Source organism: Octodon degus, unplaced genomic scaffold (genome assembly GCF_000260255.1).
Source record: "Octodon degus isolate 3935 unplaced genomic scaffold, OctDeg1.0 scaffold00011, whole genome shotgun sequence".
NCBI lineage: Eukaryota > Metazoa > Chordata > Mammalia > Rodentia > Octodontidae > Octodon > Octodon degus.
In genome coordinates this window covers 25,546,766-25,562,519 of record NW_004524587.1, presented here as the reverse complement: position 1 = coordinate 25,562,519, position 15,754 = coordinate 25,546,766, and the positions used below count along the sequence as shown (strand labels likewise).

The following is a 15,754-nucleotide window of genomic DNA, read 5'->3' as shown; positions in this document are numbered from 1 at the left end:
ACAAAAAGTGTCAGAAGATGAAGACAAAAATCAGATAATAGGGGCATGGGCTGACATGTAGCACAGTGCTAGAGCACTCATCTGTTATATGTAGGGACTTGGGTTGGATCCCTAACACCACCACCCCTCCATAGACACAAAGAAGATGAGGGTATGAACAGACTATTAGAGGGCTGGTGAGATGGCTCAGTGGTCTAAAGCACCTACTTAGAACAAGCTTAGCAAAGCACTGGGACTGCGGTTCAATCCCCCAGCACCACATGCCAGCCAGCTCCGCCCCCTGGTGGGCTGAGCTGGCCACACACACACACACACACACACAAATAAAATTTAAAAAAAAAAGACTATTAGATAGATAAAAGAATTATAAGAGGCAAGTGTGGTGGTGCTTACCTATAATGCCAGCAGTCTGAGAGGCTGAGGCAGGAGGAGCCCAGCCTGGGTAATTTAGCAAGATTTTATCTCAAAATAAAGAAAGTTTTAAAGGGACAGGGTGGTAGCTCAGTAAAAAGGCCCTATGTTCACCCCTAGTCCTACCAGGGCCACCACACCCCCCCCAAAAAAAAAACCCCAAAAAGATAAAAGAGCAAGAATCAGCAGAATTTGCTGTATATAGGGAAGTTCCTGAATTGGGTAATGATTATAGCAGACAATCAGGGATAGCTGAGCTCTGGCCCAGCTTTAGAGGCAGCCTTGATGGAATTGTACTAATTTGCATAACCCATAGCTCTTTTTCTAGTTCATAGTTCAGGAGTAATCATGTGACCTACACCTCCTAATCAGACTGAATGTTAGGACTCTTGATTGGAATACTGAGACCAACGTGCTTGCCCCTATGTGACAAGAATAAGGATGTTCATAGGCCTGACTGAATTGGCACCTTCCCTGTGACACCACAGGAATGAGTCATAGACTAGAACTGATCATGTGCAGACCAAGGCAAGCATAGATCCCCAAAGATACACTTGGGCTCATGGATCGACAAGCAGTGAAGGCCTGGGCTTTCCTGTGTGAAGATTGGAAATCCCTGTTTTATTTAAGCCATTTTGAGTCACATTTTCTTGACATTTGCTGTATAAAACTGTGGTAATCAGGTGGATGGGGAAGCTAGTAATCAGGATATGTAAAGCAAAAAGGAACAACTGGCTTGGAAGGTGAGATTTTTGTCCTGAATTTTGACAGTGTCATATCTCACCTCAAGGTTGATCCTTGGACCCGGATTCATGGCTAGTTTATAAGACCTAGTCCTACTCTCAGATCTTCTCCACTGGCCCTTCCTCTAAAGCTTTTGTCCGTCCTTCTCATATCCAAGTCAGCGTTCACCGTGCCTTCCCTAACATTTTGGACATGGCTCTGTCACTGCTTTGTCATCTCCTGTTGCTGTCTCCTCCACTGAACTTGTCACACTCGTCTGCATACCCAGGACTGCAGCCCCAGGCTGTCTAGTAGGCACAGAACATCTTGATGAGCAAGTGACAGCTATTTGCCTGTATTTTTCTTCAAAAATGAATCTGTTTGGCAGTCTACCCCCTTTGGACTGACAAATGCCCTATCAGACCATGGATTAAATTATATAATAATAAATAATTATATAGTATTTCTTTTGCCACTAAAAGATGAAAATGAGGGGCTGGGGAGATGGCTCAGTAGAATAAGCACTTGCCTGGCAAGCACAACGGCCTGAGTTCAATCCCTGGTTCTGAAAAAAAAAAAAAAAAAGAAAGAAAATGAATTTGAAACATAGAAAAAAGAAAAGTTGGATTGACAACTACCTCTATTACAGTGATGCAATAGATGTTTACTTGCCAAAGTTTGAGAATCTCTCTCACACACACACAATCTCTCTGAATAAATAAATGGGTTTACAATGTCTGTTAGTACTTCTGAAGACTGTGGGAAGAATCTAAAATTGGCACTACCCACATGTAAGGTCTCATCATGCCCATCAATTTATTTTGATCTCATGGAAGGCGTTCTGGAGCAAGGCTCAAGAAATAGCTTAACGAAAAGAACATTTCAATTACATAAAAATGAACTCAAATGATTTCAATCTATTAATATTACATAACAAGATTTCAAACATAGTACTGTAATTTCACAATACAAAAATAAAAAAGCCCTTAATACATTAAGTTCATCTTGTGTGATACATTCTACCTAAGTTTTTTCAGGAAACATTTGAACTTGAAGTGACTTATATTCAAGAATATTTAGGGCTGGGGAGATAGCTCAGTAGAATAAGCGCTTGCCTGGCAAGCGCAGGGTCTTGAGTTCAATTCCTGGTACTGTTGCAGGCTGCAGAGTTAGATAGAAATATTATAGGTAGACAGACAGGGCCAGGCCCTGGAAGGAGACAGTACAGAAGATGAGATGCCTTACAACTGTGGGAGGGGTGGATGCTCCTGCTGTGAACCAGACCTAAAGACCTAAAGGCCAAACAAATGCTAAACGAGTAGCACCTGGGATTGATATTCTAAATAGGTATCAATCACCTGGAAAGACCCAAGTGAGTCACTAGCCCAGCCCCCAATGGGAAGAGACCCTGTCCCCTATTCCAACCCCCAACAGGAAGAAACCCTGTCCCATATTCATGCCCGCTTATTCTGTGACTCGCTTCCCCATTTGGTCCTGGAAGTAATCAATTTTACCTGAGCAATGGTGCTTGTAATCTCATTTGTTGACCATCATTTTGTCCCACCCCACATCCACCTAAGCCCCACATGGTTTTACACTATAAAAATTCCTGGAAGAGCCGGCTTCCCGGGAAACAACCTGCTTGGGCCCCCCTCCTGTCCCTCTCTTGGACAGGAGCTTTCTTTCACTCAATAAATATATTCTGCTCATAACCTCCATTTGTTCCTAAAATTCATTCTTCAGTTTTAGAGAACAGGAACTCGTGTGGCTCAGGTCCAGAGATTATTTTCCCTATGTCATTTGGAGGTTCCCTGTATCTTTTGGAGGTCACCCACCTGAGATCAGTTTTTCTTCCTATATCAGTACCAGGAAAAAAAAAGAAAAGAAAAAAAGACTATTTAGTAACTTGAATCAGAAGGTGGACCATGTAGCCAAATCTTGACCAATGAAGATAATGAATGAATGGTGGTGATTATTTAGCAAAATATTCATTCACTGCTTGCTACATTTGAAGTGCTGAGAGCACAAGGGTGAACAAACATGAATAATGATGACAGAAAGTAAGTTCTTCGAGCCCTTACTTGGGTCAGACCCTGAGCTCCATGCTCGGCACGTACTGGCTCCTTTGCCCCACCTTCAGCATGACTCTGAACTATTAGCACTATCAGTATCTTTCATGGAGATCAAAACTTCCAAGACACAACTCGGAAGAGGCCTCAGGACCAATTAAAGTAGTGGCAGCTGGACTGCCTCTAGGTCTGGTGAATTCTGGAAGTGACAGCTCAACTGGGTAGAAATGGCTGGTAGGAACATTTCATAGATGGAAAACTAAACCACGTGCTGAGTCGGCGACTGAGACTGGGTGTGGTGGTGCACACCTGTAATCCCAGCTCTGGGAGGCTGAAAACAGGAGGATCACTGTGAGTCCAATCTGGGTAGTGATACCCTGTAGACTCTATACAGGGTACTAAACACATTTTAAAAAACTGAACTAATTTAAAATACATTCACAATTTGCTTAAGCATTCCATTTAAGTTGGTGGAAGGGTAAGTACAGTTGTATCACAACTTCAAGAAGTCTACACTAATGAGCTTTCATCATAAAATTATTGAGAACTTACACTTAGAGATTTAGACAATTACATGTGATTTAGCTGCTGCCTTGGCAAGCCATTTTTAAAGACTTGAGTTCAGGGTTTCACTGCTACATTGTGTAGCCATTATAACATTTACATGCCACCTGGACAATTATTTACTTAAAGTTGACTCATGGTTTTTATTTGTTATGTTAAAGGAAATTTAATATCACTACTATAAATAAAGAGCCACTAATTAATTCAACAAAAATTTATGAAGCATTTAACATGTGCTATGAAGTGTTTTACACACACACTAAGCAATAGGCATACATCAGTGAAAAAATAGGTTAAAGTATCCCCACCCTTATGGAGCTTTTGTTCTAGTAGAGGAGACAGACTAAAAGCACAATAGACATAAAATGTACAGTACATTAGAGTGGTCAGTGCTGAGGAAAAAGGAGAGGGCCTCTCGGCCCACTTTGTGCTGTAACAGAGCACCACAGACCTGCCATGCATAAAGAACAGAAATTTACTCTCTTACAGTTCTGGAGATTAGGAAGTCCAAGATCAAAGAACTGGTGAGGATTTTCTTGTTGCAGCCTTTCATGGTAGAAGGTAGAAGTTCTGGAAAATGGTGTGACTCCTTCCTGTCACATGGTGAAAAGACAGAAGAGAAACAGAACCCCACTCTGGAAAGGCCTTTTTAGCCATTCCTGACTCGGTTTAGGAGGGAAGGGTCCTCATACCTACATACTTCCTGTTAGGCCCAACCTTCCAACCTATTATACTAGGTATTAATTCCCCAATACAGCACAGCAAAGGGCTATCAAGTGTGAGTGGGCAATAGTTATAATTTTTAGATATACAAGACTTCCTTGAACAGTAACTTTTGAATGCAAATTTGAAAGAATCCAGTGCTGTAGAAATCTAAGAGAAAAACAAAAAATCGAAAGACAGCCATGGAGAGTACAAGCCTCTAAGGAGTGAGTTTGCCTGGGATGTAGAAGAAAAAACATGCAGGTCATGGGCAGAAGCAAGGAAGCTGTGTAGCTAGCTAGCTAGGACAAAGCTGCAAGCCAGAGGTGCTTGTGGCTTGGACCAGAGTACTGAGAAATGATCAGATTCTAAAAATACTGTGTAGAGCAGTGTGAAGAAGCAAGGATGACCCCTAGGCCACCCAAAGCTGCATGCCACTGCATCTAGTGTCTAGCACCTGTGACCTACCACTGTCACCACCATGCCCAAGAGAAGGGCTGAAGGGGATGCTAAAGGTGATAAAGCCAGGGTGAAGGATGAGCCACAGAGAAGATCTGCAAGGTGGTCTGCTACACTAGCTCCTCCAAAGCCAGAGCCCAGGCCTAAAAAGGCCCCTGAAAAGAAGGGAGAGAAGGTGCCCAAAGGGCAAAAGGGACAACTGATGCCAGCAAGGGTGGAAATAACCCTGCAGAAAATGGAGATACCAAAAGAGACCAAGCACAAAAAGCTGAAGGTGCTGGAGATGCCAAGTGAAGTGTGTGCATTTTTATAACTGTGTACTTCAGGTGACTGTACAGTTTGAAATATTTTTATCAAGTTTTATAGAAATGCAGAATTCGTTTTACTTTTTTTTAAAGCTATGTTGTTGGCACATAGAATACTTCATTGTTGTTTTGGGGGGAAGGAGCATAGGTCAGTAGTGTAGGGAGCTGCGTGTAGCCGCGCCCTAGGATGGCGCCGGTTTCCGCCTTCCACCCCCTCAAGGGGTGAGTGCTCCTGGAGTAAACAACTCCATATATGGCCAAGGCTTGGGCTAATGCATTGCTTCCGCATACCTGGACCAATGGGCAGTACACACGTGGCACCCCATGGTTGGAAGCCCTGAAACTTATAAGCTAAGAGCAGCGGCCTCGGGAGGAAGAAGAGAAGACGGATGTAAGCGAAGAATAAAGAGCTGCGCAGAAAACCAACCAGTGGTCGCGTCACAAGGCCGCGCAGGACAAGTAGTACAATGTCTCCAAAGCTGGATGGATGTGGTGAAGGCACCTTTCCCTGCTGGTTTTGACAGACTTCCTCTTGGCTCCCAGGAGGAGGGATTCCCTGATGTTGACACATGTGGCCACCTTGGCATAAATGCCTTGTGGTACGGGACAGCTCCTAATTCATTTTATGTTCTCCTTTCCTCTACCATTAGCATAGGCTTAACTTCCTTAAGCCCAGAGACCTACTGGGATCTGATTCCTGAAAGTGATGTTACCAGTGTGTCAGGCAATCTGGACTTGCCAGTAACGTTGAGATGGTGTCCCACAAGAACAATTGGGGGCTGGGGAGATGGCTCAGTGTGGACTAAGCTCTTCCCTGGCAAGCGCCAAGGCCTGAGTTCAATTCCCGGTTCCACAAAAAAAAAAAAAAAGAACAATTGGCTTCTTTTTCTAGATTATGGATCTTCAGATTGATAATTCTGCTATTTTCATTTCCTGAAAGTCAGGGTCGGCTTGTGAAAAGTTGTTTAACAACATGCTAAATGTGAAACATCAACCCTTACTCTAAACTTTCCCTACTTCAGAAGCAAATGAAGACTTCATTGGATTTTATAGTGGCTTTCTGATTTTTGGTAGTCCATCCAAGAAGGGAGTTTGAAAGTTGCTGTATACTGTTAATGATTGTGTGTCCATGTCCTTCCTGAAATGTCATGATTGTTTATGAAAGGCATTTTAATAAAGTTTGATCCAGTTTGGCTTAGAAAATAAATAAATAAATATACTGTGCAGAGATGAGACATGTAGCACACACCTGTAATTCCAGCACTCAGGAGGCTGAGGCAGAAGGACTGCTGTGAGTTTGAGGCCAGCCTGGACTACAAAGTGAGTGCAAGCACACCCTAAATTGCATAGTGAAACCCTGAGAAGTTCCCCAACATCCTTCCTGCTTATTCTTCCAGTGTAATACACAGCTGGGCCCACCTTATAATATCCTAGTTGACACCTTTACCAACTTTTCCATCAAAGCCAAATTGGACTTGGTAAAATCAGTGATGGACTGTCTCTGTATGCCAAGGGTATCCCTTGTATACCTGGTTGTATAATAATGGAAATTGAGAAATTGGAACAGAAGTATCGAGTGGCTGTAAGGATTGCCAAGGATCCAGGGTTGGAATGATTACCTTGCACACATAAAGAGACGTATGCAAATGACCGCTTAGTGCAGAGAGTAACTCAGCACAAGTGTTACATTGTGGCCACGGTTGACCAGGACCTTCAACATAGAATCTGAAAGATCCCTGAAGTTCCTGTCATGTTCACTTCTAATCACAGATACAACATCGAGTGGATGCCAGATGATTATGGAGCCCCTCCATTCTGATTCTTACAAGACAAAGTTTATCGGCTGAGTATGAATAAACATTCTTTGTGTGTGTGTGTGTGTGTGTGTGTGTGTGTAATTGGGGATTGAACTCAGGCCCTTGCGCTTGCCAGGCAAGCACTTATTCTACTGAACCATCTCCCTGGCCCCCCAGTACATTCACTTTTGATGCTTAAAAAGTACTGTGCCAGTAGAGCCAAGATGGACTGATGAACCAGTTATGGAACACAAGGACAGCAAAGAGGTTCAAGGAAAACTCCAAACCTTCCATGTTGGAGTCCAATACATTTTTTTTTCTTTCTACCCCACCCCAAAGGCCCTCATTCCCCCTTGGATTAGGGTTTCTATCACTTTTATCACAGCATCCCCACTCAATGAAGGAAAGTTAGCCCTGATATTTGGGAAGAGAGTGCTTGCTTAGACTGTATGAGGTCCTGGGTTCAACCCCCAGCACTGCAAAGACAAAAAACAAATTTAAAGCTTTAAATTAGAAACCTGGGAGCTGCTGCACCTTCTGCGGCTGAGGGGCTAGTAGGCGTGAGGATGGTGTGCGAAAAATGTGAAAAGAAACTTGGTACTGTTATTGCACCGGACACGTGGAAAGATGGTGCAAGAAATACCACAGAAAGTGGTGGAAGAAACCTGAATGAAAGTAAAGCATTGACTTCAAAAAAGGCAAGATTTGATCCGTATGGAAAGAATAAGTTCTCCACTTTCAGACTTTGTAAAAGCTCTGTGCACCAGCCGGGGTCCCACTACTGCCAGGGCTGTGCCTACAAGAAAGGCATCTGTGCGATGTGTGGAAAAAAAGTTTTGGATACCAAAAACTACAAGCAAACATCTGTCTAGATGTATTGGTGGAATTTCTGGCTTTGTATAATTTTACTTTCTGCTTTGACTTCTCAAGGCCCAGTGTAGATGTTGAGCTTGCGGAGTGATCTGTTTCAGGACAGGGGATTAAATTTAAGTCAGGGCAAGTGATCCTCATTCTTTCTTTCCCTTCTTTTTTGGGACAGGGTCTCAGCTGCGAAGTTCAGGCTGGCCTTGAGCTCACTAGGGAGCGCAGGCTGGCCTCAAACTCACAGTGATCCTGCGTCAGTGTCCTAAGTGCTCCTGGAATATATCATTTGCACGCTCTCGAGAACTTTTTTTCAGTCTTGAGACAGAGTCTCACTGTGCAGGTTAGGCTGGCCTTGAGCTCACCGTGATCCCCCTGCCTCAGCCTCCCTGTGTTGGGATTACAGGAGTGTACCATCCTCCCCAGCTCTCTCAAAAGCTTCTGAACCATAACTACCCTTCTGTTTTATGTGATTATTTTCTTACAAGCATTTTATTGTAATGTAGTAAGTGACAAATGTAATGAAAAGCATTGAGTTTTCTATGTACTTTTTAACATTCATGTAATTCTTGTTTCCTTCATTTACTTTATTTATAGATATTGAAAGAATGAGATTGTTGATATTTAGTTCTGAATGTGGTATGTGGACTTGGAATTCCTCTCTCCTTCCCTTATTGGAGGCATAGTTCTTTGAAGCAGCAGTCCCTTAATTAATTCCAGTTTCCTTAGATGTAATGATTGAGGCTATCTTAGCTGAGTGGTCCTTTATCAAAAGCAAGTTAGATATGTAATTATAAATTTGCTTTTGAAGCCAAAGTGCTGGTTCCTTTCTTTCATACATAAGCAAGAATGTGTCCAGATAAATACACTGGATTTCAGAAAATGTCGGTATTTGAATTGAGATTGTCATAAAAGCTTTGAGGACACTGTTGTGTCATGAAAATGAATCCCCGGTCTTTGGGAAAGCTTTTGGAAACAGAGAACCTTTAAAAAAAAAAAAAACCTCTTCCCCATCCCTTAAAGAAATAAATAGAACAAAGCAAATATCTTGACTTTCTAAAAAATATAATTTGGACTGTAAAGAGACTACACTGAGGTTTCAAATGAAGATTTTTCTTCTACTAGATTCAGGACTTCTAAAACTTGTAACCTAGTATAGAAAACCAAAAGGTATTCTCTAATATCCAACTGCCATATACATAAATATGTGATACTGTAAGGTATGCAGACTAATAGAGAAAATGTGGTAATGTATGTGCGAGAGACTACATTTTTCTTATCTTACAATGGTTTGGAAAAGTAAAATTCTAGCTTCAATATATGAGGTTTTTCATACAGCGTTTCTCTATTATGTATGCCTATCTAGAAAGATTGTGAGGATAATGCAAAATATAATAAATGATATCTTTGAGGACAAAAAAAAATGAGAAACCTGTTTATGGTTTTGCATATCTAAAGCTGTGTCTGCTTCTAAAACTATGACTTTGGAGACTAAGTGACAAAAAATAATGTAGCGCTTGTCCTTGTCATGAAAACACTTCGTCTATGGCCAAAAACGTTGCCATTCTACGATCCTGCAGTCTTCAAATAATCGTATTGGAAAGTTACTCAGTTTTTCAGGAATCTAGCAGATACTTGTCAAAATACAATAGTGAAGTTCTATATTGTAATATATTAAATATATGCTAAATATTATCAATATACTGAAATTATGTTTGCTAATTCTGATACATTGGCTATTTGACTAGGATTAAGTGATCGGTTCTGGCCCAAGTACAAACTGCCAATTTATCATGGCCCTGATTCAACATGGCTTGAATCTCCCAAAACAACCACTTATCTTCCCAAAGATCTCTTCCTCCTTCTCCTATCAAAAGTCTATAACGTCTCAGTCTTCACATCTCAGGTCAAAGGATTCCCCTATCTCCCTGCCTCCAATCTTCCTCATGTCCTGCTCAGTGAAAATAAAGGCCTTTTCCATCCTTTTCTTTTACTTCTGCTTCTCTGCTGCACCACTGAAAAACCTAGCAGTAAGGAACATAGATTTGTCAAAGGGAAGCATATGTCATTCTTAGGATTTAGACTACAGAGAGAGAGTCATACTTGATAAACCATGTGCTAATCCTGACAAATGAATAATTTAGCACCAATGAATAGTTTAGTACCATAAACTCAATTTAGATTAATTTCACCTTTCCTGGTATTCACTTACTAGTTCAAGGAGAGATTAACTAGAGTAAAAATAGAAAGTGACAAAGGGGAGGGGCTGAGGAGATAGCTCAGTAGAATAAGTGCTTGTCTGGCAAGCACTAGGTCCTGAGTTCAATCCCCGGAACTGCCAAAAAAAAAAAAAAAAAAAGCTCAGAAAGTAACAAAGGATAGTTTTATGATGAGCCAAAATGTTAAATAACAAAAATAAGACCATCTAATTCTGTTTTAAATACTGGCTTGTTACTTTAGTATGAACATAACACTGGTATTTGCAATTAGAATGAATATACTAGTCTTTGTACAGAAATAATGCCTTTCTTTGACATTGATAGATCATTAAATATTTATCTTGGTATCTTGAACATTTATCTAAAAACATTAAAAAGTAGCTTAATGCCTTCAGCAATCAATAACCTCTTTTTCTTTAAGTTAAACAAATTAACTTATACATCTACCTTGAACTGTACTACCATACATCCATTTCATCAGAGGAATTCTGTCTTATCACTATGTGTTATGTTCATTTTTATATTGAATTGGGGAGCAAACTAAATATACTTGAGAGTGGGGGAGCCCTGTTACAACTACCTCCAAGCAGATTCTTCGTAACTCTAATACTTCTGGGATGGTTTTTTCAGTGGCCTATCCAGTAGCTTCTAGATACTGTGTTTCCCGTGCTGAATGCATCCTCTGCCTCAACTTCCTCTGTTCTTGTGTTCTGTGTATATTGTGACATCTCCATCCATCTGTTCAACCAGGTTCACAGCATCAATCTTTTTTTTTTTTATTTGGCAGAATCAGGGATTGAACTCAGGCCCCTGCACTTGCCAAGCAGGTGCTTATTCTACTGAGCTATTTCCCCACCCTCACAGCGGCAATCTTTAACCCCTGTCTATCCTTTACTTCCTACACCCAGTTAGTTACTTCCCCTTCCACTGAAAGCATCCAAGCTGGCTTCTCAACATCTAATTCCTTCTTCCCCTCACTTCCAGCTTTATATTCTTAAAGCTCAGATGTGTGTTGTTACTTGCTCAAAAACCTTACAATTCTCCCGTTTTCTTTGGAATAGCCTAAATTTCTTGAATAGTACCAAGACTTTTCGCCATTTGGCCAACTCTTTAAGGCATCCTGTTTGGATTATATCCAAGATTTAATTCACGGATGTGATGACAGAGTGACCAACACCAGTAAAAGAAGTTTTGTTACTGACAGATCTCAAGAGGAAGGAGCATGTCACATCACACAGGACCACTTTGGGAAGTGCCAGGGTCCACACAGAGAACAGGAAGCAAGGAAAAGCATGGTACAGACTCGTTATGATTTCCATGGGAAAGAATGGGAAGGCAAGGATAGATCTCATTGCCCCATGCTGGGGCCTGGATTGACATACTACAGTGGTTGGCATGGTGGGAGAAATATTAGTTTGTGAATTAGATACAGGAAATGGCTCCAGATATGGGCTTGGATCATCATAATTGTACAACAAAGGCAGTTTAGCAGGGCCTAGTGTTTTGCCGTTTCTGTAAATTATGTATCTAAAAAGGCAATTCCTCAGTGCATTCCCAAAGCTCCAAGGTATCAAAGCATCATAAAATACAGAAGGTAGTGTCAGCGTTGGGGTTTAGGAGGATGCTGGTGTTGGGTCAGACTTTTCCTCCTAAATTAAGCATCCCTTGACTCTTATGGTACCAGTCAAGCTCAAAGTATGCCTATTTGAGGATTCAAGTATAGGTAAGTGGAGTATTGTAAAGTTTTGCAGATAACATTTGATCTGAAAGGGAACTTCTTGATCAAGACTGCCTTATACCAAGATAAGCTACATGAGTTCCCAATTTGGAATACAGCTGGACAAGAGCAATCTGTACCTCAGCACTAATGTACTATAGCCGGCCAAGGTAACTGTAATTGTGATGTCACAACAAAAGAAGTATTGTCAACACGGGAGAACTGGATCGAAGAGATATTCATTTAGGCTTGAAGTAGATGGTACATGATGTCTTCATTTGAAGCCCCCAAATGTGTTGTAAAACGTTTTTAATTTCATATAAACATTTAAAGGACCACACACACGAACATAATCTGGTACAGATGACCCTACAGCCCAAAGGGCGGTAAACTTCCGGGTGAAGTTCCGACGTGAGGCTGCAGGAAGAGGGAGGAGAACTTCCGGTGGACGCACCCCCACCCCCACCCCCAGGTGCCTGGCCGGACCTCATCCGCAAACTTTGTCGATTGCTTCTGTCTGGCTAGTGGCGGGCCCACTCCGGTCGACTGCTCGGGTCTGGCCTGTCCCTGAGCGCGGGAAAATGAGTTTCCTCCGGCTGGGCGGCCCGCGCTTGCCGCGAGACTCCGAGGGTCCTGCCCGGCCTCCCGCTCCTCCGGGTTCCACTTGAATCACCCGAAAGGAGGCGGACGGGGTCGGGCCGCCGCCATGTCCGAGGCGTATTTCCGGGTGGAGTCGGGCGCGCTTGGACCCGAGGAGAACTTTCTCTCCTTGGACGACATCTTGATGTCCCACGAGAAGCTGCCTGTGCGCACGGAGACGCCGATGCCGCGCCTGGGCGCCTTCTTCCCGGAGTGGGGCGCGGGCAGCGGGCCGGACCAGGCGCTGCCGCAGGTGGGCCTCGCGGTTAGGGGGTCGGGGCGGCGCCCCGCAGCGGTGGCCACCGGGCCCCTCCAGCGCGGGCTTCGTTATCGGAACGGCTAAGGGGGCCCGACGTCCCCGTCGCGCGATGGCCGAGCTCGCCGGCATCGGGGTTCGCGGCGCGTTCGCCCCGGCGGCCCAGCTCGGCGCCGGGAGCTGCGGAATGCCGGCCGCGTGCCCGCGCGGGAGGGCGCTAGCGCCAGCCCGCCTTGCGCCCCTTGAGCGCTCCCGTTGCCCCGAAAGTAGGCTTTGTGAACCTAACGGAAAGGTCGGGTTGCTCGGCTCGGGGTGCACGGCGAATGGGGATTCGAACCAATTGCCTTGCGGCCTCAACTACCAAGTTCGTTCCAGGACCAGGGCGTTGTAACTATTTCTTACATCTTGCCCACTAGATAGTTACCCCTTTCTATGCTTCGCGTTGCACACTTCGGAGGGAGGTCCCGCGCACTGCCAGGCTGGAGGAGGAGGGCGTGCGCTGCATCTGGGAGGGCAGTGGCCTCGGGAATATGTGGAACAGTTCTGCATAGGAAAATTGTATTTTCTTTTTAAGTCTTACTTCATTTTTATGTTTAATAGCACATACTTGCACTACCTAATGATTACAGTCGTCGAGGAGAGTTGGTGCTTGTATACAGTACAACTTTTTCTTGCTGGCCCCCTTCTCCGTCCATTCTTCCTTCATCTTGTGGTCTCCCTCTGTTTTGCAAGAGTGCATAGAAGAGTTTTTATGACAGTTGATTGCATTCTTCAATATACGAGCATTTGTATTTTTTATTCTCAAATTTTGGTATGGGGGTGTTCTAGAAAGTTGGCCATTTTGTCAGTTTTCGAGCGTATTAGCATAATGTTGTTCAAAATAACCCTTTATGATCTTTTTCATGTAGTGTTATGCTAATATCCTTGTTATTTTTGGCATTGATAAATTATGCTCTTTCTTAATTAGTTTTGCTAAGAATTTGTCAGTTTTCATAGATTTCTTGAAAGAAATAACTTGGGACTCTATCCATATTCTCTTTGTTTTCTAGGTCATGAAGTTTTTAATTAGTTTCTTCATCCTACATTCTGTGAACTTAACCCTGTTTCCTCCATTGCTTAAGGTGCATATCAAGCTTATAGTTTTCAGCCTTCCTTTATACACATACTCTATAGCTTTAATTGTATTTTGCAAGTTTTGACTTCTGGTTTTCATTTTTAGTGCACTCAATATTTTCTCATTTCTGTTGTAATTTTTCTTTTGACCCATGTGTCATCATTTAGGAGACTAGTGCTTTCTTGCACACATTTTGGGGTTTTGCTGTTTATCTGGTTCCCCCCCCCCCCATGATTCTAGTTTAATCTTACTGTGGCCAGAAAATAGACTGATTTCAGTTTTTTGAAAGTTGGTAAGATTTACATTATTCCTTGGTATAAGTTCAATTTAAGCATTCTCTATGCACTTGGAAAGATGCACTTTGTGGAGTCTTGGGGTGCAGTTATGTAAGTATGCGTAAGTCAGGTCAAGTTTGTTTTTGTTGAGTATTTTTTCTTACTAATTTTTTTTTTTTTTTTTTGGCTATTTTCTACTTAAAGTCTTACACTATGATTATAAATTTGTCTTTTTTTTTCTTTTTTTTAATGTGTTTGGTACAGGATGTATAGGATCTCACTACACAAATCAGACTCTTAGTGATCCTCCTGTTTTCAGCTCCCCAAGATCTGGGATTACAGGCTTACGATATCTTAGTCACTGTATGAGTGCGCCCCTGGGCGGCGGGGCCAACATGGCAAGTCCCTGTCTCTTTTTACTTTTGTCAGTGCAGTAACATTCATACGTTCCTTGTGGATATAATGACCATCTTAGTGTCAAATGTCCAGCTTCTTGTCTGATGATGCAGCTTCTTTTTGACTAGTATTTGCATGACACATTTTCTTTTAATTTATGCATTTGGTGCAGGGTCTCCCTACAGCTTGGGCTTGTAGTGATCCTCCTGTCTCAGCCTCCCCAGCACTGGGATTACAGGCATGCGCCACCACGCTCTGCATGGCAAGGCACATCTGGGGTTCTGGGCAGGCATGCTGTGTGGTACTGGGGATTGAACCTGGGTCCTTGAGCTTGCCAGGCAAGTGCTTAGACCACTGAGCTATCTCTTCAGCCGCATGCCACTTTTTCTTTTTTTCCCCCCCATGCCACTTTTTCTATCCTATCTTTAATGTTTGTATGTCTTTATATTTAAGATGTGTTTAAGAAAATATTTAAGGTATGTTTCTTAAACAGCATGTCATTTGGTTTTGTTTTTTAGACAGTTTCTACTCCATGTATTTAATGCACTTACATTTAATTATTCATATACTTGCATTTATTTTCATTTGCCATCTGTTTCAGGTTCCTCTTGCTTTCTTTTCTTTCTTTTTTTTTTTGGCAGAACCAGGGATTGAACTCAGTCCTTTTTCTTTCCTTTTTTTGTAGTAACCAAGTTTATTATCTGTTTACCTTTTCATTTACTTATGTATTCTGTTTACCGTTTATTTCATTATACTATTAATTTAGTGACTACATCAACTGTTACATTTTTTTTTATTAATAAGACTGTTATCCAGATTACTACTTAGCAGATAATGTCAGGATCGTTGAACACCTTAGCTCCAGCTCTCCTTCCTGCCTTATTTTCATATAGTTTCATTTGGCTCATTTAAAATTCTATAAAGCATTACTGTTTTCTATTTTCCCACTCTTTTACTCTTTGCAGTACCCTTTTTCTTCCTGCATTTCCGTATTTCTTTCTGAAATCATTTTCATTTTTCCCTTCAGGAAAACAGGATCTGCTGGTGATACATTCTCAATTTCTGTCTCTGACGGGGGTCCTGAAGACCACCCCCACATTCAGTGATCCACTAAGAGGACTCCTGGGACGCAGCATAGGGTGGGACTCATGGTTAGGATTTACTACAGCACCAGGGGACAAAGCAGAGTCAGCAAAGGGAAGGGTACATCAGAAGTGTGTTCAAGGCTCAGTGCCCAGGTTTCACTGG

At 42.4% G+C, this 15,754-nt stretch overlaps 1 protein-coding gene and 1 pseudogene across 3 annotated transcripts in view; both read left to right on the top strand.

The window, feature by feature from the left end:
- Window positions 1-7,595: 7,595 nt before the first annotated feature.
- LOC101561583 lies at window positions 7,596-8,112 on the top strand (annotated as a pseudogene).
- A 4,103-nt stretch (window positions 8,113-12,215) lies between these two features.
- The window catches only part of Gins3 (GINS complex subunit 3), a 10,198-nt gene continuing 6,659 nt past the window's right edge, over window positions 12,216-15,754 (top strand). For 2 of the 3 annotated variants that reach the window (XM_023709126.1, XM_004625930.2), the window contains exon 1: window positions 12,526-12,718. In XM_023709126.1, the coding sequence (XP_023564894.1) occupies window positions 12,533-12,718 (186 nt within the window). In that variant the 5' untranslated portion in view covers window positions 12,526-12,532. Of the gene's footprint in view, window positions 12,719-15,754 lie in introns of all 3 variants that reach the window. The other variant, XM_023709125.1, reaches the window with a different exon arrangement.